At 32.0% G+C, this 27,536-nt stretch overlaps 2 protein-coding genes and 2 long non-coding RNA genes across 6 annotated transcripts in view; 2 read left to right on the top strand and 2 right to left on the bottom strand.

The window, feature by feature from the left end:
- Nucleotides 1-623: 623 nt before the first annotated feature.
- LOC143063751 (uncharacterized) lies at nucleotides 624-4,682 on the bottom strand. The gene is made up of 4 exons (XM_076236117.1): nucleotides 4,532-4,682; nucleotides 2,815-2,936; nucleotides 2,062-2,224; nucleotides 624-1,208 (listed from the first exon to the last, which is right to left on the bottom strand). The coding sequence occupies exons 1-4, from the start codon at nucleotides 4,611-4,613 to the stop codon at nucleotides 1,024-1,026; spliced, it is 552 nt and encodes a 183-aa protein (XP_076092232.1). The 5' UTR covers nucleotides 4,614-4,682; the 3' UTR covers nucleotides 624-1,023.
- Nucleotides 4,683-4,842: 160 nt separating this feature from the next.
- LOC143063718 (putative ATP-dependent RNA helicase DDX53) overlaps nucleotides 4,843-27,536 on the top strand; it is a 49,178-nt gene continuing 26,484 nt past the window's right edge. Inside the window, exons 1-13 of one of the 3 annotated variants that reach the window (XM_076236056.1) lie at nucleotides 4,843-4,882; nucleotides 7,583-7,865; nucleotides 7,978-8,033; nucleotides 9,867-10,122; nucleotides 10,317-10,372; nucleotides 14,176-14,494; nucleotides 14,709-14,764; nucleotides 15,725-16,082; nucleotides 18,510-18,565; nucleotides 19,230-19,410; nucleotides 21,369-21,488; nucleotides 22,418-22,499; nucleotides 23,249-23,349. In XM_076236056.1, the coding sequence (XP_076092171.1) occupies nucleotides 7,589-7,865; nucleotides 7,978-8,033; nucleotides 9,867-10,122; nucleotides 10,317-10,372; nucleotides 14,176-14,494; nucleotides 14,709-14,764; nucleotides 15,725-16,082; nucleotides 18,510-18,565; nucleotides 19,230-19,410; nucleotides 21,369-21,488; nucleotides 22,418-22,499; nucleotides 23,249-23,349 (1,918 nt within the window). In that variant the 5' untranslated portion in view covers nucleotides 4,843-4,882; nucleotides 7,583-7,588. Of the gene's footprint in view, nucleotides 4,883-4,957; nucleotides 5,093-7,582; nucleotides 7,866-7,977; nucleotides 8,034-9,866; nucleotides 10,123-10,316; nucleotides 10,373-14,175; nucleotides 14,495-14,708; nucleotides 14,765-15,724; nucleotides 16,083-18,509; nucleotides 18,566-19,229; nucleotides 19,411-21,368; nucleotides 21,489-22,417; nucleotides 22,500-23,248; nucleotides 23,350-27,536 lie in introns of those variants that run through there. The other 2 variants (XM_076236047.1, XM_076236065.1) reach the window with 2 other exon arrangements.
- LOC143063761 (uncharacterized) lies at nucleotides 5,085-17,636 on the bottom strand. The gene is made up of 3 exons (XR_012975095.1): nucleotides 17,513-17,636; nucleotides 6,847-6,946; nucleotides 5,085-5,297 (listed from the first exon to the last, which is right to left on the bottom strand). It is a non-coding gene; the product is annotated as an uncharacterized LOC143063761 (long non-coding RNA).
- On the top strand, nucleotides 8,479-9,417 carry LOC143063767 (uncharacterized). The gene is made up of 2 exons (XR_012975096.1): nucleotides 8,479-8,744; nucleotides 9,093-9,417. It is a non-coding gene; the product is annotated as an uncharacterized LOC143063767 (long non-coding RNA).

The following is a 27,536-nucleotide window of genomic DNA, read 5'->3' as shown; positions in this document are numbered from 1 at the left end:
AGAAAATGTATCCTGTTCTAGACTGTACAAAATAGATGCTGTTCTAGACCAGCTTTCTAGACTGTATCTTAAAAAACAGTTAAATAAGCGATCTTGGTCTAGACAAATACTTTGTTTAAAAAAAAACTGTTCTCACCAGCAGGGCATGAAAAAAGCGACCCTGTTCTAACCAGCAGTACATGAAAAGGGTACCCTGTTCTAACCAGCAGGGCATCAAAAAGCGACCCTGTTTTGCGGCACACTCATACCACTAAAAATATAGGAAGTAACACCCCCCGGGAGAACATGCTGCTGGAACAGGTCACCTTTTCGAGCTCTTAAATATGTGAATAGGTAAATAAAGTTCCCATAACTTCTTTGTCGTCTTTCTTGGTGTTCCCAGTTGTTTTTATCAACAAATTTTTCTCTTTTTGCACTTTGGTATTCAACTCTTACATTACAGACCATTACACACAACATCACACCAAAACGATATGGGAAAAGGTAACATTTTTACCTACGCAATATATGAAATATACATTTTAAAAATCTAAATTATATGAAAAGGGTGGGATATTAGAAGCCCAGCAGCACCCCTATCAATTAAGTATTGAAGGTCAACCATAAAACCTTCAACAAGCATGCTGATAACTTTGATTTTAATAACATCAACAGAACAAAAGACATACAGAGGTCAACAATACAGCCTTCAACACACATGCTGATAACTTTGATTTTAATTTTTTCATATATCAATACTGTTCAATGCATGTAAACAAATAAAATATTTTAATCCCGTTAATGAATTTTCAAAAAGGTACTAAAACAGGCAGATTTCTTTTTCCTTTCTAAGAAAATACATATAAAAGTTTTCAATTCATTTTTGTGCCTTATTATACAGTCTCTTTTTTAACAAACTCATTCTGTGTAATGAGAAATGTCTATCAGGGGATTATATTTCTATATAATTCATTTAGTGAGGTTTGTTTAGCTCTGTCTGGCTTCTCATCAATTGTTGTGCAATGGCCATGTTATGTGTCGGGGTTATCTCCTCCTCTTTGTAGCTGGAGTATCAGGTGTACTGGCAGGACTTGGTTGTGACGAGGGTGTGTGTCTGGTTCTCTTCCTCTTTGGAGAGTTCTCGGGTGTGTTTGCATGTACAACATTACTAGTATGTTTGTTTTCAAAATGTTTACTTTCTGATTTATCTGTTTTACTTGTCTTCTGAGCTAAAATGATGAAGTAAACATATATTAAAAAAATCAATGATTTTAAATAGTGGCATAGTATTAACATCCACAAAACATGTTCAATATGGAATAACTACAAGAAGTTTTTTTTTTAGTCAAAATGTCTGCAAATAATAAAAACCAATAATAATACTACAGTCTGGCTGAATGACTAATAAAGACTATTGCAATGTCCTCTGCTATGTGGACAGGGGCAAAAAATAGATGTCTAATTCTCAAGTAACTTCATCAATACTCTCACATTTATATATTATATTTTAAGCACTATTTTGTCAGTTTTTCAAAGAAAAAAATTAAGAAAAGAAAAGGATTTTATCATTCAGATGGTATTTCTTGATCTGATCATCTTGAAGAATTTTTTGTCCATGCTTAATAACATTCCATGACAGGTTGATAAAGTTGTTTAAGTTTTAAAATTTTGATCATAGACTGTATGTCCATTTTTGAGTAGAATGTGAAAAATGAAATAAAACAATTTGAATTTTACTGTTTTTTTGTCAATTTGATAAACTCAAACAATAAAAACTGGCCGCCATGAAATAGCCTAAATACGGTGCTTAAAAGTGGCGTTAAAACACCAAAAATCACAAATCGATGCAACAACAAAAAAAATTCAGTTTCAAAACATTCCATGAAGTTTTGACAAAGTTACAGATTTCTTTTTCAGCTGTATAATAATTGTCTACATAATTTTGAAATAATCTATGACAATAAGAGTTTAGGACAACATTGTCATGTATCCTGCTATATTGGTCCGTTCTGTAGGAATATACATGTTTACAATATATCTAAATTTCCCCCTCAACTTAACATTCTACAAGAATATACTTACAGCTATTACTGTGTGTTTCTTTTTCTGTCTTCTGTTCAGTTTTATTGTCATCATTTTTCGTCGGACTTCTAGGGAAAGCTTTATGTAAGAATTCTTTGTAGTCATCTTCAGGTAAGGAGAAGTCAGTTTCTTTGTTAGGAAAGGGCAGTATTTCAGATTCATTCTGGAAAAAAAAACATATCTTTTGGGTTATTGCATTTATATTTAGACTATAACTTGTGATAATTTTCCCCCTAGCAAAAGACAATAGTGAACATGTTGTAATGACCTACCTGCTTTACTGATAATGTCTACTCATAATACCTGAATGTTAACATGGTTTAAATAAGTTTCCAGTACATGTATTTACATTAATTACTGTAAATTCATTATTTATTAAGGGGTACTAATTTTGGTGCATTTCTGTGATAACATTAAGGCCAAAAAATGAGAGCTGATCAAAATATATACTTAAGCTTGTATGCAGAACTGATAAAAAATAATGTTTCCTCTCCCATAACAGTCTTCACGCTGAACTGCTAAATCTACAGGCCGAGAGCAATTTTATCAGCCTGGGCTGCCATATGGAGCCACATATAAGAAAAAGCATTTGTAGAAATGATCACAAACGTGTAAAGAGGGCAAATTACAAATCTATCTTTTTGTGAAAGGTATATTTGTCATGAATCTTGGTTTCCATTTTCTAGAGTAGTCTTTGTAGATAAATAATAGAATAAGAGTATTGTAGATAAATAATAGAATAAGAGTATTTACCAAAGCATGAAGATCATACATAACACCAAGATGTTTCCATATCTGTCCGGCTGTTATTTTTTTCTGGCTGATGTTGTTCAGTTTTTCATGTATAAGAGCTAACTGAAAGTATCTATTGACCCCTAAAAAAAAGAATATTTGTCATAATATTAGAATATCAATCACCTCTCTTATTGGTATACAAAACATTGATGTTAATCATGTTAATTTTGCTTTCTTGAACATGTTGAAGTAAGGTAATTTAAAATTTTTGCTTTCCATTAAATTTACCAAATTCAATGAAAATTTCAAACTACTGGCCAGCATGGTATTTGTATATTTTAGAAAGCACATACATACTTAGTAAAATAATCACCTAGTCCATGACTGAATTGAACATAATATAAATAACACATAGCTTAGCCTTAGAGGGTGACTGTCCTAAAAGTGAGAGGTTTAGCTAGCTCTAAAACCAGGTTCAATCCACCATTTTCCTAATATGAAATGCATGTAGTGTATCAAGTCAGGAATATGACAGTTGTTATCTATTGGCTTGATGTGTTTGAGCTTTCTCTTTTGCCATTTGATAAAAGGCTTTCCTGTTTGAATTTTCATCGGAGTTCAGTATTTGTGTGATTTTACTTTTTTTAAACGATATTTTAGGGGACCATTGACATAGACTGAAGATAATTTTACAATGGAGGGGATCATACACCTTATCGCTATGTCAGTATTTGTCCGTTATTACTGAACATGTATCATAAAGGATCCAATAAAATTTTTATGTCTTAATATGGGGACGAAGTCCCCAATAACAGTAGAAAATTCAATGAAGAAAAAAAAAAAAAAAAAAAAAGATCTGGAAAATTTTCCCGATATTTTCATTGTACTAATGAACTCAAAATCGTTCAATTTTTTTTTGTCGCGTTTTTGAGTTTCCAGATCTGCACAGAAATCTACTTCTGTTTCCGGTCTTCTTCACATGAGACTTTGAATAAAATGTATATTTATCAGTCTAAGAAAGGAACTCAATACTAATTCATTTTTAAAAATTGTTTGTTATAAAAAAAAAACGTTACCTGATGAAAGCGTTTCTTTGTTTACATTGAATATGACATCCTAACTTAAATAACGTCACAACTAAAATCCCTAACAACAGAACCAAATTCGGAAACGTTACGTTCTTTGTTTACATTGAATATGACGTCATAACGTCACAACTAAATCCCTAACAACAGAACCAAAATCGGAAACGTTACGGTATTTCCGTTTCTCTTTTTAACATGTTTGATTTATAAAAAAAAATCATACAGACTTCGTCCTAATTCACAGGTTATGCCTGACTCATATTAGAAAATATCTGACACCACAATGGAACAGTGATTGTTGTATGATGTCAAAAGTTCAAGCCAGACAGATTTTCAGGTCGAGCAGGGACAGATTTCCAAATAATGAAATAGTGACAAGCCACAAGGTGAATTTTATGGGGTCTGGACATAATTTAACGAAGGCTGTGCACCATGATGAAACATGTCATGGAGATCCCTGAATTTTACACTATTTGGACTTGACATTATTTGTTTTTATTTTGGTACTGCTATAATTAAACTTATATATAAGGGGAGATAAGTTCTCTCAGTTTTCAAAATCAGTGATTTTTACTATATTTGATGATTGTTACGGTAGTTGCTGTTGCGTAGTAAATCTAAATTGATTTTTGTCCATTCAAAATTATTACCAACTGGTTTGTGTCCTCTCATGGCATGTAATAAATTAACTTCCAAATCTACACCCCAGACAAGGTTCTCAGTGTCCACCATTTTTAAATTATACTGGATCTTAATTAATAATCTTCCTTGCTCATCGTTATAATTTATTTTTAACCAGTCTTTTCGTAGTTTCGTAATGAATATCGCCAATATGTTATTAATATTATTAGTACATCACCTTTAAATTGGTTTGATAATATTTTTTCTATATAATTTATACATGGATATATTAAAAAATTATATGCTTAAAACATATTTTATAACTCTGCTTGTTTCCATGTGGGAAATTTCAAAACTACTTTTGCTTTGATACACTTTACGTAAAGAACGATGTTTGAATGAAAATGTGTTGATTTTTTTGTTTTATTCAAAGTTAATGTTCATTTGTTTATTTAACAATGTACGAAGAGGAGAACTGGGATGACGAAATAGCTGGTTTGCCTCCCAAATCTATGCCACAACCTCCTGTGGCTAGACAAGAATGGAGACCATCATCTTCATCTTTTTCAAGGGAACAAAAATCAAACACAGTATGCACTTGTAATCATCAAACTATACTCCTAACTAATAAATACTTACTCCAAAGTGTATCCCTTAATAATGATACTTCTCCTTTATTTATCGCACTTTCTAGATTTGCAGGTATATTGACTTACTAATCCTCTCGTAATGTGACTTTAATTGCCTAGATATAAGTCTCAGTTGGCGTTGATTAAGGAGACTGAACAGTGTCTTCTACAATGAGACGGCTAGAAAGTGCATTTTTTCAAGTAGTTCCTACTTCAATCATCAATTTTTATGCCTGTTGGTACAAATTCTTACTGATCAGTAGCAGACGATAAATCATTCATGTACTGGTTCAGATAGCATTAACATCTAATAGACTTACAAAATCATGCATTTCCCCATACATTTATTGCTACCAGTTAGTTTCAAACAAAATTGTTATATTAAACTTAAATTACTCTACATTTTCGTAAATTTTTATGAAATATTTTCCACTGTCACTTCTGGGCCATGCCAGGTTCATTATAATGGTAGAGATAATTGTAAGCAGCAAGATCTACAAATGTATCACCAACACCAAAACACAATTTTGTCATGAATCCTTCTGTGTCCTTTGCTTAATATGCACTTGGACCAAGGTGAGCGACACAGGCTCTTTAGAGCCTCTAGTTTATGTCCAATTTTTCTGTGTCCACAATTTATAATCCAATAGACAGGATTATCATATCAGATTTAAAATTCATTCAAAGTGAAAAAGATGATCGAGGCTTATATTTTTAATGATGTAACCTTTAACAGACATGCATTTTTTTGGCCTAAGTATCAGATTATTGAAAGAGAGAAATTTGAGGTTTCATTTTTCAAATACTTTTTCATCATTCCCCAAAATTGACTGTTTTTAAAAAGCCAAAAATTTGTTATCTTTGAAGTCTTGTGTTGGCAGACCAGGTAGAATTTCATTTCATCAAGGTTAATTCAAAATTTGTGTACCACACAATGCATCCTATATATATTTATTTTAATATCAGTTTCTCTACTAACCTCATTGACAGTCAAAAGTAGAATTTTATATGAATATCTCAATTAGTATAATATGCAACTAGTCAGTTGATAAAGATTAAAGAGTCAGATGTCTAATTTTCAATTCAAATAAGCATCATCATGATCATTTTTGTGGCAATTTTGAATGACCTTGAATATTACTATGTTGTTGTAGAATTGTTCATTCTCATTTGTATGTTAATTTTTATTGTACAAGGTAAAATCACAAGACCACATTACATTTCCAGAAGTCAAAATTTTTAATATTTGACTCCTGGTTATGGATAGAATTGGAATGTACATTTAGGGGTCTCAAATATTTACCAAGAAAATCAAAATAAATGGAGACATGATAAATGAAAAAGAGCAAGTTAAGCTTTTGAAGTATGAGAAAATTAAAATGAATTAATTGCATGATTTAAGGTGGTACCTAACACTACAGGGAGATAACTCTGTAAAATCAGCAGAAGGTTTTCCTGATGTTGTGTTCATAAGGAAATATTATGCTTCTCAATGATCAAAATAAGTGTTTGTCAAACTGCTATATAACCAGTGTAATTTTTCTGATAAAATGGTTGGTTCAAATTTTTTGAAATTTTATATAATTTTTGTCAAAGGGTCAAAGTAAATACTTTGTCAAAATTTTAAGAAAATTAAACAAGGCAAATTAATTTTTGTTAAAGTGTTAGGTACCACCTTATATCCTCATATCTTGTAAAAAATTACATATATTTACCTTGTACACTAACTCAATGTTTTGTTAACTTTTCAAGTTACTTTATGCTTTGTGCTCTGATGGTTATTTCAAAAATACATACACATGGGGTCAGGAGGCACTGAAATGAAATGTTGTTAAATGATAGTCTAGTAGGATGTGTTTTACTGTGACACTACTTTTGTTCGTGGGTAGGGGTACCATGGTTTTTTTCGTTATTGGGTTCAACCATGAATTCAAATTCCCAATGAAATGTGAACTATGTTCTAAGAAAATTTTGAAAATCCAGAAATTCAATAGCCACAAATAAAAGTACTTTTACAGTATTTTATAAATCAGCAGAAATTAATGTGCAAAATGTGACCTGTCCTGACCCCAATTTATTTATTTCTGGAATAGCTTTATCATGTTTAATTATTCAGTTATACATTGTATGTTACTTATATTGTTTATAAGTTTTAAATACAAACTTTTTTTTGAATATCATGAAAAGGATAAAAGCTTAAATATGTTAAATGCATTGTTTCTAATATCTTAATATTTTTCATTAATATGCATCTTAAAGAAAATACTGTTTTGTCATTTTCACATGTCTAACATTGTCTAACAACAGCTTTCTTTGTGACCATATTTTGTATTAATTTTCTACATGGACATTTTTTTAGATGAATTAAATAAAAGAAATTAAAGGATAAAAACTAATTTTATAGAATTATAAGATGTAATCATAAGTAAGAAATGTATTTTATTTTTACAGCCCAGAATGAATACTGACACTACTTGGATGGGAAAGTCTAGAGGAAGAGGATTTTCTTCCAATGCTGATCAAGACAACAATTGGAGAAATAGAGACACTAACACAAACTCTTTCAGTGGTAGAGGAGGCGTGATGGGCTTTGGTAGAGGGGATAATTCAAACAGAGGCTTTGGTAGTAGTAATGATAGTGGACAGAGGTCATTTGGCCGAAATGCAGATCAAAATGGACAAAGTGATTCTCCCACTATACGTGTAGATTCATCTAAGATTGGAAGAGTTATTGGTAAATACAATTCTAAATGAATGTTTTCTTTAATCAAATTTCGAATGTAAAAATTCTTGGTAGCCTTAAATCAACTTCTTTCCCTCGAAGTTAATCTTTTTTTCTTTTACAGGAAAAGGGGGTTCAAAGATCAGGGAATTACAGGATGAAACTGGTGCTACAATCAATGTAAGTTTACATGTTAATACTGAAATCATCATTGGCGAGCTGAGACTACACTTAAAATATAAACACTGACCTAACATTAAATGCTGTAGAGAGTTATTTGGTTGTTCATCTTCCAACTCCCAACTGTGTTCTTTCAAATTTTTAAAACTTTGCACAGTGATTGAACACATGTTGAAGATGTGCTTTAGTAAGGTCAGTTTGATTACTTTTTTGTCGTTTGAAACATCCGTAACTAAATAAACTCATCATAGATACCAGGATTAAATTTCACCTTTTCGCCAAACACACAATGTGCTACAAAAGACTCATCAATGACACTCGAATGCAAAAAAGTTAAAAGACCAAATAAAGTACGAAGTTGAAGAGCATTGAGCACCAAAGTTCCTAAAAGTTTTGCCAAATACAGCTAAGGTACATGTAATCTATTTCTGAGATAGAAAAGCCTTAGTCATACATGTCAAGTGACATGATATTCGCGTGTAATACACGCTTTTTCAACGGTTTACACGCGAGGATTTTGTCACATGGCGTGTACACGCTTTTCGACACTTTACACGCAATTACACGCATTTTCGTTCTTTTCACTTTGTGGTCGTTAGTGATATCGCTATTCTCGGGTTTTTTCCTTATTCGGCGATAAATACCGAAAATTTCGAAGTAATTATTTGGCTGACATATTGTTTATTTTTCTATATGAACCAACAGTAAAAGGTAAGTAGTTTGTGATTAGTTTTAACGATTTTGTTACTTTTTTTCAAATTCACTTTATAGGGAAAATGTGCACAGAAAGAGGTCGCTTTCAGGCCTGTACGGTCGTCTAAAGCGCCGATTGTTAATTCAAAACGATGTGTACGTACCAAGATACAATGTTTATAAATTATATTTTGGAGTTCAGTTTTAATGATCGAGTGACAAGTAACGTATTGTGCATTCTTTGTTGCAATGATCAAAAACAATACATGTAAGAGGAGAAATACAATGTAGCTATTTGAATAACCATTTAACATGTTTATTTAATCGAAATCAAATTTATAAAACATTTTTACTTTTTAATTTCAGTTTCAAATATAACCAACAGATTCTACAGATGAAAATATCACAGAACTGTTGGATTAGCTCTCATAGTACCAGCTATCTTCTGATGAACTACCCAGTTTTGACCAGGCAATAGCAATGGGAACAATGGCAGAGATAATGGATGACATTTTACAATGCCAAAAAAACAACATAATGACATTCTGTCAAATATCAATTCCTACTGTGGGAGAGCATTTTCAATTATAAAGAAATATTGACACTGAATTCTGATCAGAACTTGACTATGTTACATTTATATTGTACATTGTTGTATGCTGTTATCAAATAAATATAACTAAACTTGAAACTGGCAGTTGTTTTGAATATGTGCCTAGTGGTGGTGCTTTAAAAACAGCATAACAGACCACTGATTAATACAAAAAAGTTCACAGTAGTATATATATTGTTTTTTGTATATTAACAAATTTGTATGTGAAATTATGAACATTACCACATTCTTATAAAAAAAAGTCCGCATCTATGTCACGCGTTTTCACACGCTTTTTGACATGTCATGTCATGTCATGACATGATTTTCCATTGTCAGAGGTTGACATGTATGGCCTTAGTATACAGTTTCCTTCCATAATTGTGAGAGAGGTCAACCTTACACATGTACAAATCTTGCCATAATGAGTTTTCTGGCTTAGTGCTATATCTTTGAAAATTCTTTGTTATTAAAAAAAAAAAATTGGGAGTATTTATGTATCGAGATTGAAAAGTAAAATATTTTCTGTTTGTGGTCATTCTTTACAGATTAGTAAAGATGATGATGGTAGTGGTCAGAAGGAAATACAGTTAGAGGGGTCACCTGACGCTGTAGCAAAGGCCAAAGAAATGATCAATGAGCTGACACAAGATGACGGTGGGGGTTTTGGACGAAGAGATAATTCAAATAGAGGTTTTGGTAGTGGGGGTGATTCAAATAGAGGTTTTGGTAGAAGTAATGATAGCGGCCAGAGTGATTCTTCCTCTATACGTGTAGATTCATCTAAGATTGGAAGAGTTATTGGTAAATAGAAATACAAAATCTTCCTATGGCTATGAAAATAAATACAATCCTTATTCATATGGTTTTATTTGTAACCATAATTTTCTTTTCTTTATAAGTAGATAAATAATTATTGATATATTAATATAACCTTGTTTTGGAATGTTAAAATTCTTGGTAGCATTTAATAAGCTTCATCTTTTTTTCTTTTACAGGAAAAGGTGGATCAAAGATCAGGGAATTACAGGATGAAACTGGTGCTAAAATCAATGTAAGTATATAAAAGAAGATGTGGTATGTTTGCCTATGAGACAACTCTCCACAAGAGACCAAATGACACTGAAATTAACAACTACAGTCTATAGGTCACTGTATGACCTTCAACAATGAGCAAAGCCCATACCACATAGTCAGCTATAAAAGGCCAAAAAATGACAAATGTAAAACAATTCCAACGTGAAAACTAATGGTCTAATATATGTACAAAAAATAATTGAAAACTAATATGTAACACATAAACAAACGACAATCACTGAATTACAGGCTGCTGACTTGGGACAGGCACATTCACACAGAATGTGGCAGGTGAAACATGTTAGCAGGATCCCAATCCTCCCCTAACCTATACTTAGATTAAGTTTACATTTAGTTTACATTTAATACTAAAATGACAATTGACAAGCTGAGACTAGACATGCTTTGATACTATATCTGCTCTTGAATTTTTACTAGATAACATTTTTATTCGCTTTGGAGATTCCGTATATCGTCAGGTTATCGGAATTCCAATGGGACTAACTGTGCACCACTTATTGCGGACCTGTTTTTGTATTGCTATGAGTTACAATTTATGACAAAAATCAACAAAGACACATCGAAACAACATCTGATACACAAATTTAATAATACTTTTAGATATTTGGATGATATTTTAGCTCTCAATAATGACGACTTCAGTATTTTTTATAATTTATGATAAAAGAGATGATTTCTCATTTCCTATCGTTAATTATCCATTTTTAGATGGTGACGTTCCCTTGTCACCATCTTACGGAGTTTATATATCTCAACTTGTACGATTCGTTCGTGTATGTAACAATGTTTTAGATTTTAACGAGAGAAATTTATGTATTACTGAAAAATTATTACACCAGGGTTTTCGATATCACAAACTAGTCAAAACATTTACTAAATTTTATCATCGGTATAAGGACATCATTCGTAAATATAGCTCAACATGCAGACTTCTTATACGTTCAGGTATTTCACATCCAATATTTTATGGAAATATTCTTTATAAAGCACAAAAATGTCAGTATTCACCTCAGAAGCTAACAAAACCTTTAAATAGACTTATTAAGAAGGGATATAGTTACGATACTGTTGTCAGGTCATTAAAGATTGCATATTTTGGCGTTAATATTGATTCACTTATAGGGTCTTTGCATCGGAACTAAACACATTTATTCTTAATAAACCAGTTGTTGGCATGACACGGGTTATGTTCTTCTCATATATGTTATGATGGTATGATACTAAATCCCTCACGGAGAGGATTGTGCCTGATATTCATATGATGAAGACATAATTTTTCAATCAGTTTAATTGAGGTCTGGAGCTGGCATGTCAGTTAACTGCTAGTAGTCTGATGTTATTTATGTATTATTGTCATTTTGTTTATTTTCTTTGGTTACATCTTCTGACATCAGACTGGAACTTCTCTTGAACTGAATTTTAATGTGCGTATTGTTATGCGTTTACTTTTCTGCATTGGCTAGAGGTATAGGGGGAGGGTTGAGATCTCACAAACATGTTAAACCCCGCCGCATTTTTGCGCCTGTCCCAAGTCAGGAGCCTCTGGCCTTTGTTAGTCTTGTATCATTTTAACTTTTAGTTTCTTGTGTACAATTTGGAGTTTAGTATGGTGTTCATTATCACTGAACCAGTATATATTTGTTTAGGGGCCAGCTGAAGGACGCCTCCGGGTGCGAGAATTTCTCGTTGCATTGAAGACCTGTTGGTGACCTTCTGCTGTTGTCTGCTCTATGGTCGGGTTGTTGTCTCTTTGGCACATTCCCCATTTCCATTCTCAATTTTATTAGAATATTAAAAGAGTTACCCACTGAAGGTATTTTATTGGTATTTTATTTTTAACATGTTGAAAGTAAGCAGAAAATTATCAGTATACTGATATTATAGAAATCTTTGGATTGTGAAACAGCTTGGCCACAATGATCAACCTCACTTGAATCCTTAACTTAAATATTTATATTTCTGTCCCACCCACAATCCAACATGGCAGCCTTCATTATAAATAGAGGATTGGGATAAAATTTTAAAAATGTGAAATTCTGCAAGCTGTTAATGACTGATTTTAATTTACAAATGTGAAAGTGTGCACCTTCTTTTTGGAAAGATTTGATATTATCTTTCTGGTTTACTATGTACAGAACTAACAAGTCTTTATTGTCATTTTATGCTGTAAAGAATGTATGGGTTGTTTCAACTTCAACCTAAACAGTTTCCTTAAAAAATCTTAAAGATTTGCACAGGTTGAACATGTGCACTCTTTAGGTAGGTCAGTTGGATTAATTGCTTTTTTAGCTCACCTAGCCCAAAGGGCCAAGTGAGCTTTTCTCATCACTTGGCGTCTGCGTCCGTCATCGTTAACTTTTACAAAAATCTTCTCCTCTGAAACTACTAGCCAAATCAAATCAAACTTGACCGCAATCATCATTAGGGTATCTAGTTTAAAAAATGTGTGGGGTGACCCGTCCAACCAACCAAGATGGCTGCCATGACTAAAAATAGAACATAGGGGTACAATGTAGATTTTTGCTTATAACTCTGAAACCAAATCATTTAGAGCAAATCTGACATGGGGGTTACAATTGTTAATCAAGTCAAGATTTATCTGTCCTGAAATTTTCAGATGAATCGGACAACCGGTTGTTGGGTTGCTGCCCCTAAATTGGTAATTTTAAGGAAATTTTGCTGTTTTGGGGTTATTATCTTGAATATTATTATAGATAGAGATAAACTGTTAACAGCAATAATGTTCAGCAAAGTAAGATTTACAAATAAGGCAACAAGACGAAAATGGTCAGTTGATCCCTTAAGGAGTTATTGCCCTTTATAGTCATTTTTTACCATTTAAAAAAAAAAAATTGTAATCTTTTTAAAAAATCTTCTCTGAAACTACTGGGCCAAATTTAACCAAACTTGGTCACAATTATCATTGGAGTATGTAGTTAAAAAATGTTTGGAGTGACCCGGCCAACCAACCAAGATGGCCACCATGACTAAAAATAAAACATAGGGGTAAAATGTAAATTTTTGCTTATGACTCTGAAACCAAAGCATTTAGAGCAAATCTGACATGGGGTACAATTGTTAATCAAGTCAAGATCTATCTGTCCTAAAATTTTCAGACGAATCAGACAACTGGTTGTTTGATTGCTGCCCCTGAATTGGTATTTTTTTAAGGTTTTTTGGGTTATTATCTTGAATATTTTTATAGATAGAGATAAACTGTAAACAGCAATAATGTTCAGCAAAGTAAGATCTACAAATAGGTCAACATGACCAAAATTGTCTGTTGACCCCTTAAGGAGTTATTGCCCTGATATATAATTAATAGTCAATTTTCATAAGGCTCTGTTATTAATGGGCCAAGTTCATTATAATTAGAGATAATTGTAAGTAGCAAGAACGTTCAGTAAAGTAAGAACTTCAAACACATTACCATCACCAAAACACAATTTTGTCATGAATCCATCTGTGTCCTTTGTTTAATATGCACAAAGACCAAGGTGAGCGACACAGGCTCTTTAAAGTCTCTAGTTATGGTTTCTCCAAGTATGGAACTTTTTGTCATTGAAGGTCTTAGAAGGTACTCAGTTTGAAACATGTGTACATTAGTTTTCTTCCATCATAATTTAGAAATTGCATCCTCTTTTACTTTTTTGTAGAGAACAAACAGGGGTAAACCTTACACATGTACATGTACATGTTATCTGGCTTAACTGCTTTTGGTATAGAAATTACTTTTTGATCTGTGGCCATTCTTTGTAGATAAGTAAAGACGATGATGGTAGTGGTCAAAAGGAAATACAGTTAGAGGGGTCACCTGATGCTGTAGCAAAGGCCAAAGAAATGATCATTGAGCTGACACAAGATGACGGTGGGGGTTTTGGACGGAGAGAAGATTCAAATAGAGGCTTTGGAGGAAGAGAAGAGTCAAATAGAGGTTTTGGTAGCAGAGATAATTCAAACAGTGGTTTTGGTAGTGGGGGTGATTCAAACAGAGGAGGTTTTGGTAGCGGTAATAATAGCGGTCAGAGTGATTCATCCACTATACGTGTAGATTCATCTAAGATTGGAAGAGTTATTGGTAAAAAGACATTGGCACATCTTCCTATATCTATGACAATAAATACAATCCTTATTCTAATGGTTTTATTTGTAACCATAATTTAGTTTTTCTTGAAAAGTAGATAAATGCTCATTGACATACGAATATTTCTTTGTTTTTTAATGTTAAAATTCTTGGTAGCCTTTAATGAACTTCGTTTCCTTGGAAGTTATTTTTTTTTTTTCTTTTACAGGAAAAGGTGGTTCAAAGATCAGAGAATTACAGGATGAAACTGGTGCTACAATCAATGTAAGTTTACATACTGAAATCATCATTGTCGAGATAAGACTACACTTAAATTATAAAAGACATGTGGGGGGGCCTTTTAATGCTGAGTATGCATGTATGTATGGGCTTTGCTCATTGTTGAAGGCTGTGTGATGACCTATAGTTTATAATTTCTGTGTCATTTTGGTCTTTTGTGGAGAGTTTTGTCATTGGCAATCATACCACATTTTCTTTTTTGATATTTCCCACTGAAGGTTTTTTATTGGCATTTTCTTTTTAACATGTTGAAAGTGTAGCAGAAAATAATCAGCTTATTGATATTATGGAAAACTTTGTACTGTAAAACAGCTTGGCCAGAATGATAAACAAGATAGAGGTCACTTGAATCATTTACTTAAATATTTATATTTTTGTCCCACCAACAATCCAACATTGCAGCGTTTATTATAAATAGCCGAGTGGGATAAAATTAACAAATGTGAAATTCTCCAAGCTGTTAATGACTGATTTTAATTTACAAACGTAAAAGATATGCACCTTCTATTTTTGACCGATTTGATATCTTCTTTCTGGTTTACTATGTACAGAACTAACAAGTCTTTATTGTCATTTTATGCCGTAAAGAATGTATGGTTTGTTTCAACTTCAACCTAAACAGTTTCCTTAAACATTCTTGGAACATTGCACAGATTGATGATGTGCAGTTCTTAGTAAGGTCAGCTTGATTTATTGCTTTCTCAGGTTTCCCTAAGTGTGTCTTAGAAGGTCGCTAGTTTGAAACGTGTAACTAATAGTTTCCTTCCATCACAATTTAGAAATTGCATCCCTATTATTTTTTTGTTGAGAACAAAGAGGGGTAAACCTTACACATGTACAAATTGTGCCATAAAGGGTTATCTGGCTTCAGTGCTAAAGCTATAGACATTATTTTTGATCCAAAAGAAAAGTAAGAGATTTTTGATCTTTGGCCATTCTTTGTAGATAAGTAAAGACGATGATGGTAGTGGTCAAAAGGAAATACAGTTAGAGGGGTCACCTGATGCTGTAGCAAAGGCCAAAGAAATGATCAATGAGCTGACACAAGACGACGGTGGGGGTTTTGGACGGAGAGAAGATTCAAACAGAGGCTTTGGAGGAAGAGACAATTCAAATAGAGGCTTTGGTAGTGGGGGTGTTTCAAACGGAGGAGGTTTTGGTAGTGGGGGTGATTCAAACAGAGGAGGTTTTGGTAGCAGTAATGATAGTGGACAGAGGTCATTTGGCCGAAATGAAGATCAAAATGGACAGAGTGATTCTTCAACTATACGTATAGATTCATCTATGATTGGAAGAGTTATTGGTAAATAGAATTGAAAATCAGTACAATGTTTATTCTGATAGTTTTATTTGTAACCATAAATAAGATATTTGGTATTAATAGACAACACCAGGATTTTTGGGATACGATTGCTTTCAAGCAATCTGTAGACTTTTACCGTTGACTCAGGGCTGCATTCCCTCACGTCAACCGTTCTATTCTAAACATTCAGCAACATCTCAGATTCTTATGATTGTCTTGCTTTAAAAGGTAAAAAGAGGCCAAAGGATTGAACATAAACAACTTTCCTGTAATGTTCTTCTCATAATCGTCATGTTTGATATTTCCCTTGACCTATATGCATGTTTTTAACAACACGGAAAATCAGAATTAAGCAGTATTTATATTTAGTGTGTTTATAAATTTAGAAAACGTCAGAGGGAATTCCCCAGTTTTGATAAATGCGAGAGTTCTCTTGACTTCCGATAATTCTATTTCTGTCATATAAGAAGTGAAGTGGAGTTTTTCCATATTTACCGTTATGAAACTGATATTTAATACTGTACTCTCATAAAGAAATGGAGAACCATTCATCATATCATTTAATAAACATTCTTGTTCCAAATCGCAAGTAGTAGGTTTGTTTATGAATTAATGCGCATGCGTATAGTTTTCTTGATTTCAAGAGGTATCAGATTGAGTAGTTGCTCTGGAATCCCCGCTTCATTGATTAATTTGAAACTCCTGGGACTCTTTCTATGTCTGTCTGCTATTGAGAGTTATTGTTGTTGCATAATTTCAAATCATATGCATCATTTAAATTAAAATAAATGTAGTTTTTACCTATAACACTCCTTCAGCCGAAATGGAGTCTTCCATATTATCGTTTCGAGTTGTCTCCCTTCCGGAAGTATTTTCCGTCAAAATCGAAATACAATACTATCCAGCTGTACTAGGGCTGCCAAAAATGCGTGAGACTCACGCATGTTCATGCTTTTTTGCGGCAGTATCTTTGGATCTATTTTTTCCCTCTTTGATCTTTTCAATTTTGGCCAAATCTCACGCATTTGCTTAATCAAAAGTTGGCAGAACTGCTATACATGTGTCAATGAAAACTATGGCAATCGTATCCTTCAGAGCATTCTGCTCTTTGATTTAATTTGTTGGTTTATTGAACTGCCGACCTTAATATCTGATTTGCAACATAAAAAGAGAGTATACATTTCAGAGATAATGTAATTATAAGGGTGGGCGGGAATAAAAACGCATAAATGATTTCATGCATTTTTATTCACGCCCACCCTTACAATTACATTATCTCTGAAATGTAAATAAAAATATTCTTTATTATGAAATTAAATGCATTAAACATAAACAAAACTGACAACACATATTGTGTTGAAAAAAAAAAAAATTAAAAAAAATTCAGTATGTTTACATATCTAAAAATAGACAAATCAATCAAAACTAACCTTGAAATGTCTGTGCAAATAACTTTGCAGAGTGAAGCTGTGTTTTATTCCCATTACAATAAGTTTGTTTCCCTCTTTTTCATAATGCCCTATGATATGTCATCTCAATCATAGATGTAATGAACCTGTCCAAATGTGAAAGACGTCAAGTTAAAGATGCTAATGTGGCATTAAGCAAACAACAATCAATCAATCAATCAATCATCAAGTTAAAGTAGTAGATATTCACACACAATTTGAAATTTTTCTTGTTTCATATATAATAATAAAAATATTAAGTTCATCCATTTGGATTTTTTTTGCCTTATTTTGGTACGACTTGTTTGCAATTTTTATTTGGTTTTTTTTTATGCTTGAGGATGACCATGTTTCTTGAAATTTGATAAAAAGCAACAAAGACCTGTGTTTTCTTATTTGTAAAATGATGATTTAATTTTGTCTGTCTGTTTTAATATCCCCCTTTTCAGAAATTGTATGACATTGGCATGCATTTTTATGTTTAAAACAGCTAAGGGCTGTTCAAAAAATAAATTTATGGGGGGAGGGTGGGAAGGCCACCATGCATACATTTTAAATTGGATGTTTCATTTAAATGTTCAAGCAATCTGTCTCAAAAAACCACTGCCCGTCAAATTTTAATAAAAGTGCCTTCCTTCCCCCATACAATTAATTCTGGAAAAGCCCTAAGCAACAATATTTGGAATTTAAATTTATGAAATGATGACAATATAGCATACTAAACATCTTGTTAGTCAGGTAAAACATATATTTGGTTTTTTTTTACGTATTTTTGTCTTGAACCATTTATGTTTCTTAATTCTCTTCAGACCTAACAACCCTACATTATCATTTTAAATCGGTAACAACAAATAAAAAAAATCCTGGCCTAAAAACTCATTTGTATATTAATACGTGTATTACCTTGTTTTGGAATGTAGTAATTCTTAATATCCTTAAATAAACTTCATTCCCCTAAAGTTCTTTTTTTCTTTTACAGGTAAAGGTGGTTCAAAGATCAGAGAATTACAGGATGAAACTGGTGCTAAAATCAATGTAAGTTTACATGATAATACTGAAATCATCGTTGACAAGCTGAGACTACACTTAATTTAAAATTTTGAAAGTCAGCAGAAAATTATCAGCTTTTAAACATTTTAGAAAACTTTGAAGTTTGAAACAGCTTCGTCATAATGCTAAACCTTACTTGAAATATTCATTTAAATCTTCACAACAAACCAACACGGCAGCCTCTATTATAAAAAGAAGATTGGGGATAAAATTCTTTAACTTTAGTTTGCCTCAACCAAATGTTATAAAACTTATACACAATACTTATTATCACAAAATACAGATCAAATTTACATCTTGATGCCATCATTTTAACCTTTCTAGAGTTCACCCTTTACAAATGGAAAAATTGCAAATTTTATCTACTTCTGTTCTATAACTTTAGTTCGCCTCAACTTAATGTTAAGAACTTATACAGTGCTTATCATCACAAAATACAGATCAAAATTTGAATTTTGGTGGTGTCAATTTAATGAAATTCTTATAACTTGCAAACAAAAATAGCTGTATGTTATCTGTTAACTGCTCTACTAGAAGACTTTTTGGACACTGGGCTCCCTTCTATTTTTATTGGAAAGTAAAAAATAGAAGTATTTATGCATCAAGAGAAAAAAGTAAAAGATTTTTGATCTGTGATCATTCTTTATAGATAAGTAAAGACGATGATGGTAGTGGTCAAAAGGAAATACAGTTAGAGGGGTCACCTGATGCTATAGCAAAGGCCAAAGAAATGATCAATGAGTTGACACAAGATGACAGAGGTCCACCAAGGTCATTTGGTGGAGGTGGTGGTGGTGGTTTCGGAGGTGGCGGTGGTGGCAGGGGAGGAGGTAAGCATTATATTATTGATCAATGAAATGTTGATTGTGGCAAATGTATCTGATTTATGCTGGACAAGATGGTTTCCAAAGCATTTTGGATACTAGCATGTAGTTGGCAATATTTTTAAATTATCTAACATGTTAAAACCTCTAGATGCCAACCTGATGCATATTTTTAATCTAGTACTGTGGATTCATTTATTTTCGTGGGTATCAATTTTCGTGGATTGCTTAAAATTTGCATTTTTGTGGACATTTGATTTCGTGGTTTTGTCAATCTCTGTATGCAAAGCCTATTGGAAATATGTTATTCGTTGAACATTTGAATCATGGTTCACATGTACCTACGAAATCCATAAAAATTGGTATCCAAAAAATAATAATGAATCCACAGTATGCTAGTGTGTGTGCTTTGTTCTTCATTGTAGGACGGACACCATATTTTAGATAAATAAGTATGGTAAAAAACAACACTTTATTAAATGTAGTCAAATCCATCACATTTAGTTTACCTTTATCATACATGTAATCCGATAAGATGTGATTATCAAAACTAGCCTGACACTTGCAGGTGATACTGACAAATAATGATTATGTGAATTGTACACTTTTCATGACCTTAAGGCCAAAACATTTAATGGTTGATGACGGGTCCATAATAAATATCCACTCAGCTTGCCAAAATTATATCAGTTGCATTATGCTTCAATGAATATTAACACTATTTTTATGCCATTTATGGGCATTATGTTTTTCGGTCTGTGCAACTGTTCGTTCGTTTGTCTGTCAATCTGTCTGGCTTCAGGTTAAATTTTTGGTCAAGGTGGTTTTGGATTGAAGTTGAAGTCCAATCAACTTGAAACTTAGTACACATGTTCCCTATGATATGATCTGTAATTTTTTGTTTTTACCCCATTTCACGGTCTGACAAACTTACAAAATGATAGTGCGAGTGGGGCATCCATGTACTATGGACAATCCGTGTACTATGGACACATTCTTGTTTATGACATGAAAGTAGAAGTTTTATTGTCTCTCCTTCTATGAAAGTCACAGTATGAAAGACATAGGTATTACAACCCAGCGATGACTATTTTCTTAAACTATTTTTTCAAAACTTAATATTTTAAGAAGGCAGAAGACCTTCATATTTTGTGGATAGATAACTTCTGTTACAAAGTTTCCATCTGTCATTCGTTGTCCTTGACCTCATTTTCATAGTTCAGTAACTGCTGTTAAATGAAATATTCGTTCATTATAAGTAATAGGATAATTATATTTGGTAAATGGGTTCCTCGCAATGTCTAAATTTCAATCCAGTAGGGTTCACCTAACCTCAACCTTATTCCATGGATCAGTCATTGAGATTAAAGTTACATGGTCAAGTTCATATTGCAGATTGGGCAATATGTGCAATTGTTTCTTTATAGGTGGTAATGGTTACATTTTCTTCTGTAGCTCAGTCCATATGTCCATATTGTAAACTTGGAATTATATATGATGGCTCATTTCAAAGCTGATACATTTTCACATATGTGGTTTAAATTTTTGGGTAGGAAGTGTGATTCATTTTCCCTTAAATTAGCATGCCCTAGAAATCCTTTTGTGATGCGGCTCTTCAAGGTAAAAAATCCCCTTTTTTCACACAATATGTTCGATGAAAATTTAATACCTCGAATATATTTAATAACTATATTTTTACATATTTTTTTTATGGTCCTCTACTTTCCAAATCAACACAGATGGTTAAGCTCAGTCACTTGCTAAAAATAGAAACATGTCCAATTCACAGAGATTTTTTGTTTACACACTAGTTAGCAGGATGACTGACCTTCGGAAGGAAAACTGAATTCAGATAGGAGATAAATGACTTTGCCATGTGCAGGGTTAGAACTATAAACCTCCGTGTTGACAGGCTAGAAATACAGTTGTTACACTACTTATTTTAAATAATATATTTGTTTTAGGATTTGGAGGAGGTGGATTTGGTAGCAACTCGTCAACATCCAACACAAAGGCAGCACCTATGGTCAACTGGGGTATAATCAGGGCCAATAAAGAAATCAACGAAAAGAAAAAATGGGAAGGTAACTTTTACACTAGTGTTATGTTGACTGCAATTGCCTTCATTCACAAGTGTCTAAAATGATAACTGATAGATCAAAGACAAGTGTAATTGTAACATAGAAGTTAAATTTTAATTAAACTGGTAAAAGGTCATTTATGTAGTTGTATTCAAATCGTTTAAAAGTCAGCTTAATGGACACATGAAGATTTGAATCCAATTTGGGCAGTACAGTGCATAGTCAGATGGGATATTCCAGATTTTTCTTTTCAATAACTTCAGACAACGCAAAAACGTCAAACCTGTCAGTCCTGGCTGCCAAAGTTTCACCATTTTCACCTTTTTCATGTTTGAGCTGGTCTGTTTGTCCAACAATAAAAGGGTCATTTTGGTTCTTTCTGTCACCTCGGTAGATATTGGTAGTATGTCATATCATTGAATACTGGATTCCTGGTTTACCATGTGGTATTGTGGTCAAAAGGCACAAGATAAATAAATACTACTAAATATGTTGAAGAACTTGAATATTGATAAGGCAAAAAACTATAATTTGAATTCCTTACCATCCATATGGCATGGCTATGACCAAAGTGTTTCTGCTAGGATTCTTCCAAAACTCAACTGCTTACTTTTTATAATAAATTGAAATTTGTGACAGATCATTCGATCAAAATCACATTAATTTTTTTCTTTGACAAATGACAAATCTCTAACATTATTATAATACCAGAACCAGGCTCTGTGAAGAAACAAAAATTCTCATTGAAACACAAATATTTTTTAAAAATTCTTATCCTCTGGCATAAACTATTTTATTTGAGAAATGAATTTTTGCATGGAATCATGTTTTGAATTATTAGTGACATCAAGCTGCAAGTTAAACCTTTCAATAGCCAATGCAACTTCACATCCAAGCTTTACTGTACTAATTTTATTTCCAATACATTTTAGGTCTACGTCCAATAGAGAAAAACTTTTACATAGAAAGTCAATCAGTAAAAAATATGTATCCTGATGAAGTGAATGAGTTCAGGTAATAATTTTCTCTTGCATATAATGTAACTTGTATGGACATATATTTTGAATATGCTTTTCACTATCAAGGATAAAATATATTATTGCATAGCAATATAATATTTCCCACAGAATAACCAAAAGTTAGCATACAATAAATTCTAATATTGCACTAGTGCAATAAATCTTCAAAATTCATGACGTCATCAACGACAAAATCTTAGTTTAAAGCAATTTTTACTTTCAAATATTATATTGCTATACAATAATAGGGTTATTGCATCAATATTGGGGAATATTGGGGAATATTGTCCCTCGTAGAACATATATTGTACTTGCAAGCTCGTACAATATAAAATTCTACTTGGGACAATATTCCCCAATATTCATGCAATAACCCTATATTACTTTAGGATTTTTTAATGCATTTCAAAAAACCTAGAATGCAGAAATCCTTATATTTGCTAGTTTGTCTGACATTGATGTATCTTTCTTCTGCAGTTGAAAGTATAGTTATTTTTGCAGGTCTAATGCCAAATATATAACGGTTTTTTTTATTGTCCATTCTATAATACATCTTCTATAAATATCATTTATCTTTAATCATTATATTTCTACTAACTTGTGTAAAGGTTTTCAAAATGTTGTAAATTAATTTTACCTATTTTCTGATAAAATGTTTAAAAAAAAATCAAATTCTTATTTGAGAAAAATTTTAAGGATTTCATTACAGATTTTTGTCTTTTAATGAAATAAACTTTATTACAGAAAAACTAATAACAATATAACAGTGACAGATTTGTGTACCGAAGGAAGCAGAAATATACCCAATCCTTGCAGAACATTTGAAGAAGCTTTTGAGCATTATCGTAAGTTCATGTGAAAATTGTTGAGTATTGTTTTCCTTATTTCTTTCTTATATTTACAACTTTAAATCAATCAGTATTGTAAAAAAAAAAACAGTAGTAATTCAACACATCTTATTGCTATTTGAAATCTGAGCTGGTTTTGAGAATATACACCACTTGAACTCTTGACGTCATACAACAATCACATTTCCATTGTGGTGACAGATATTTTGTGTTGTGATGTCAAAATTTTACTGGAACCTTTGTGATGTCCAGTAATAGTGGACAATGGCAGTAAGGTGTATTGTATGATATATTGTATTCAATAGGAATAAGGAGATTAAAAAGGATTGTTTGACCTTTTGTTATGTCCTTTTATAGCTTTATGAACTGTTTGGGTTTGCTCAATGTTGTAAACTGTATGATGACCTATTTAAACAAACATGTTTATCATTTAGTATTTAGTGAATGGTTTTCTCATAGGCAATCATTCTGCATCTTCATATTATATAAAATATATTGTTATAGTGATTAAAAATTACTTGTTACTTAATTAAATATTTCCATCTGCACATGATATTATTTCTGAAACTTAGAAACTATATACATGTACAAAACATGTATATATTTGAAGGTGACAATAGTTGAATTTGATATAAAAAAAAAAAAAAAGACTTAATTATCATGCATTTCCCAAAGAGGAAATATTTTCATACAAAATTAAAAGATTTTATCTGAGAAATGAAAGTTATCTTTACAAATAGTGTTCAGAATAATTCACAATTGTATCATCACAATCATCTCAAGATCTGGTTGATTGCAATTAGATCAAAGTGAAACAGATAGGTAAGGTGTAAATTTCAACAGGTGTTTTCTGTATTTACAACACTACCTCATGTCATCTTTGTGTGATAAATAAACACCTTGGGTAGTATTCTTACAGTTTAATTGTTTTTCATGTCTCCAATAAATTTCTTACTATTGTTACAACTGTCTGTCAGTTTAAATTTGTACTGATTGGTATTTCTTTGTTTTCTTGTTTCATTGAACATTTGAGTTGTATCTTGTTAAAAAGTTATGTAAACATCGTTAGTTAGAATAAGACATACAAATGTTGATTAACTTGATTATTTAGCGAAACATTGAGTAACTTCTTTCCCTCAGTCTCATTAAGATATCCCTTCATTTTTTGCAAAGTTATAATTTAAGAAGTTTTGCATTATAAGCATAAATTGTGTTGTTAAAATTAAAAAAAGGGAGGAAAACTTAGATATAATTTTTTTTTCAGATTCTCAATATCAAAATTAATTTAAATAGGTGAAAATATTTATTTAAATCAAGACATTAAATGGAAACAAAACTGAATGGTGCAGGAAATTTTTATCCAATATTGAAATAAAATGAGTTTAAGTGTTTTGGATTTAAAAAAATTTACATATTGAATTTATTTAAAAATTAAGTTGATGTCCACAAAGGAGTAGGTTCTGTAAGGTCTTAAAATGGCCCCCTGTTTTAGCATAAATTTCAATTTAATATTCTAATGACCAATATCACAAGAAATTATAGCTAATACAATGACTAGATAGGAAATAAGCCATTTTGTTGAAAATTTACATTCCTGCGTTTTATTATGATGTCACAAGTTGAACACATATTGATTTTCCATGAAAAAATCAATAAAAATGGCTAAATTTCCATAGATTATTGGACAGGAAACATAGAGCGCATACGTCGACAACAAAGATCTTTTAAAATAATGTTTGTGAAGATATTTCACATGTCTTATTTGAATATTTAGTTTGTCGATGCCTGCGCTCTATGTTTCCTGGGCCTAAATATGGTTGAAATTCAGCCGATTTTGTCAAATTTTACCAAAAGCTTATATTTAGACCTTTTTGGGATGTAAAAATCAACGTGATGGAATTAGACTTTGACAAAAATAGTTCTGTTTAACTTTTTCACACGTCATCTTGAAACGTTTTTAACCGGATTTTTGTGACAAAAATGTCGGTTATTGATTTGGGGATGTACGGCGGGCGGTAGGGCGGGTGGCAATCAAATGTTGTCCGTGCATTAACTCATGAACCGTTCAACCAAAGCTTTTAAAATTTTAATATGTTATTACTGACAACTATACGAAGGTCAAGTTCAATAATGGCAATTTTGACTTTTACCGTTCAGGAGTTATGGTTCTTGAAAGATTGAAAAATGGAGTTTCCAGTCGTGTCCGTGCATTTACGCATGAACTGTTCTACCAAAGCTTCCCAAATTTTAATATGTTGTTACTGATGACAAAATGGAGGTCAAGTTCAATAATGACGATTTTGACTTTTACCGTTCAGGAGTTATGGTTCTTGAAAGATTGAAAAATGGAGTTTCCAGTCGTGTCCGTGCATTTATGCATGAACTGTTCTACCAAAGCTTCTGAAATTTTAATATGCTGTTACTGATGACAAAATGGAGGTCAAGTTCAATAATGACAATTTTGACTTTTACCGTTCAGGAGTTATGGTTCTTGAACGATTGAAAAATGGTGTTTCCCGTCGTGTCCGTGCATTTTCTCATGAACCATTCAACCAAAGCTTTTGAAATTTTAATATGTTGTTACTGATGACAAAATAGAGGTCAAGTTCAATAATGACGATTTTGATATTTACCGTTCAGGAGTTATGGTTCTTGAAAGATCGTAAAATGGCGTTTCCATTCACGTTGTAAATACTCATGAACCATTCAATCTAAGCTTTTCAAATTTTAATATGTTGATACTGATGACAAAATGGAGGTCAAATTTGATATTGACGATTTTCACTTTCGCCATTCATCAGTAATGGTTCTTGTGATATTGCCAGGACACAAATAAATGTTAATAAATCCGGTTTGCTGTCGTTGTGACAGCCTCTTGTTTGTCTTGTATCATTGAACTTTATAATACGCTTGTTACAACTGCCCAATTACTAATGCACAGCGCGAAGTCTGGTGGTACATTTTAAGTGACAATTTTCCTGTGCAGCTTTACTGTGAATTAAGCATGTATGACGATGAAATCCTGTTTTAAATGTTACTCAGTCGAAAACCACTGACAATTTTTTCAAGCATAGATGAATTAGTTCAATTTCTCAAGCTGTGTCATGCACATGTTATCCAGTGTGTAGCAGAATATAGTCGATCTCTTAGACAGTGTTATTAGATGTGGCAATACATGATGTGTCACTGCATTTATACCTTAAATATTGCTGGTATAAACTATTTATATATTATCTTTTGTGTATTTACCTTATACTTTGCTCTTATACTAATAATTTGTGTGTAATTATGTTGTAACGTTTGCTTATATTCATTAATTGTATGTTCATTGAATCTCATTTATGAGGAATTAAAGATATGAATGAATAAATGTTATTTAACCTTGTGGACTGTTATGATTTGTGAAAGAAGTTTCTCCAAGATCACAAAACGGTATTTGAAAAAAAAATTTGATTTCATGTTTAACTGTTAAATGGACTGGACTTCTTTAATGTTTGTCCATCAACATTGCTCTTGTAAACTTTCAGCAGCAATTGCAGGCTTGAAATATGGTTCCAAGGAACCCTTAATAATTGTTTTAATATCATGATCAGAAATATATTAGAATAATTAAAGAGTCTTAGTTTTTTGCACTTGAACATTGTTGATATCAAGTCTAAATTGGTTGCAAATTGATGAGCTGCTTATAGAATTCAATATTTTTTTGAATTTTTTACAACACTTAAGGTGTTTGCATCAATACATTGTATGCAAGCATATTTTTAAATCTCTTATTTTCTCTTTTTTGTAAAATTTAGACACAGTTGTATGAGCCTTTCCTGCCCTAGTAAGAACTGATAAAAATTTGATTGAGAAATGTCAGTAGTATGACAGAACCAGTTTTATAAATTAACAAATAAAAACTGGATTTGAAGAAAATTGAATATTCTCAATTCTTATGTCTCAATAAATTTGACACTGCTACATAGATTGTTTATCTAATGTTCCCTAAACAATAAGCAATAGATATGTTACATCAAATATAGATATATATTTTCATGAACTTTAAATGATATCCAATGATATATGTAATATGAGTTAAACAACAAAGCATTACATGTTCTTTTAATCATGGTGATATAATGGAATCAAATGTCTATACTTGGATATTTATATACACTGAATTAGTACAGTTAGATTTAACT

This window comes from Mytilus galloprovincialis, chromosome 1, assembly GCF_965363235.1.
Source record: "Mytilus galloprovincialis chromosome 1, xbMytGall1.hap1.1, whole genome shotgun sequence".
Lineage (NCBI taxonomy): Eukaryota > Metazoa > Mollusca > Bivalvia > Mytilida > Mytilidae > Mytilus > Mytilus galloprovincialis.
This window is presented reverse-complemented; position numbering and strand designations above follow the sequence as displayed.

Bases quoted from the DNA above. Each gene is read 5' to 3' on its own strand.
- LOC143063751 (XM_076236117.1), bottom strand. From the start codon at position 4,613: ATGGTGGACACTGAGAACCTTGTCTGGGGTGTAGATTTGGAAGTTAAT. The intron at 2,937-4,531 runs GTAATAATTTTG...TCTTTTTTTTAG, and splicing joins GAGAGGACACAAACCAGTTG to GGGTCAATAGATACTTTCAG. The intron at 2,225-2,814 runs GTAAATACTCTT...TTTTTTTTCCAG, and splicing joins TGTATGATCTTCATGCTTTG to AATGAATCTGAAATACTGCC.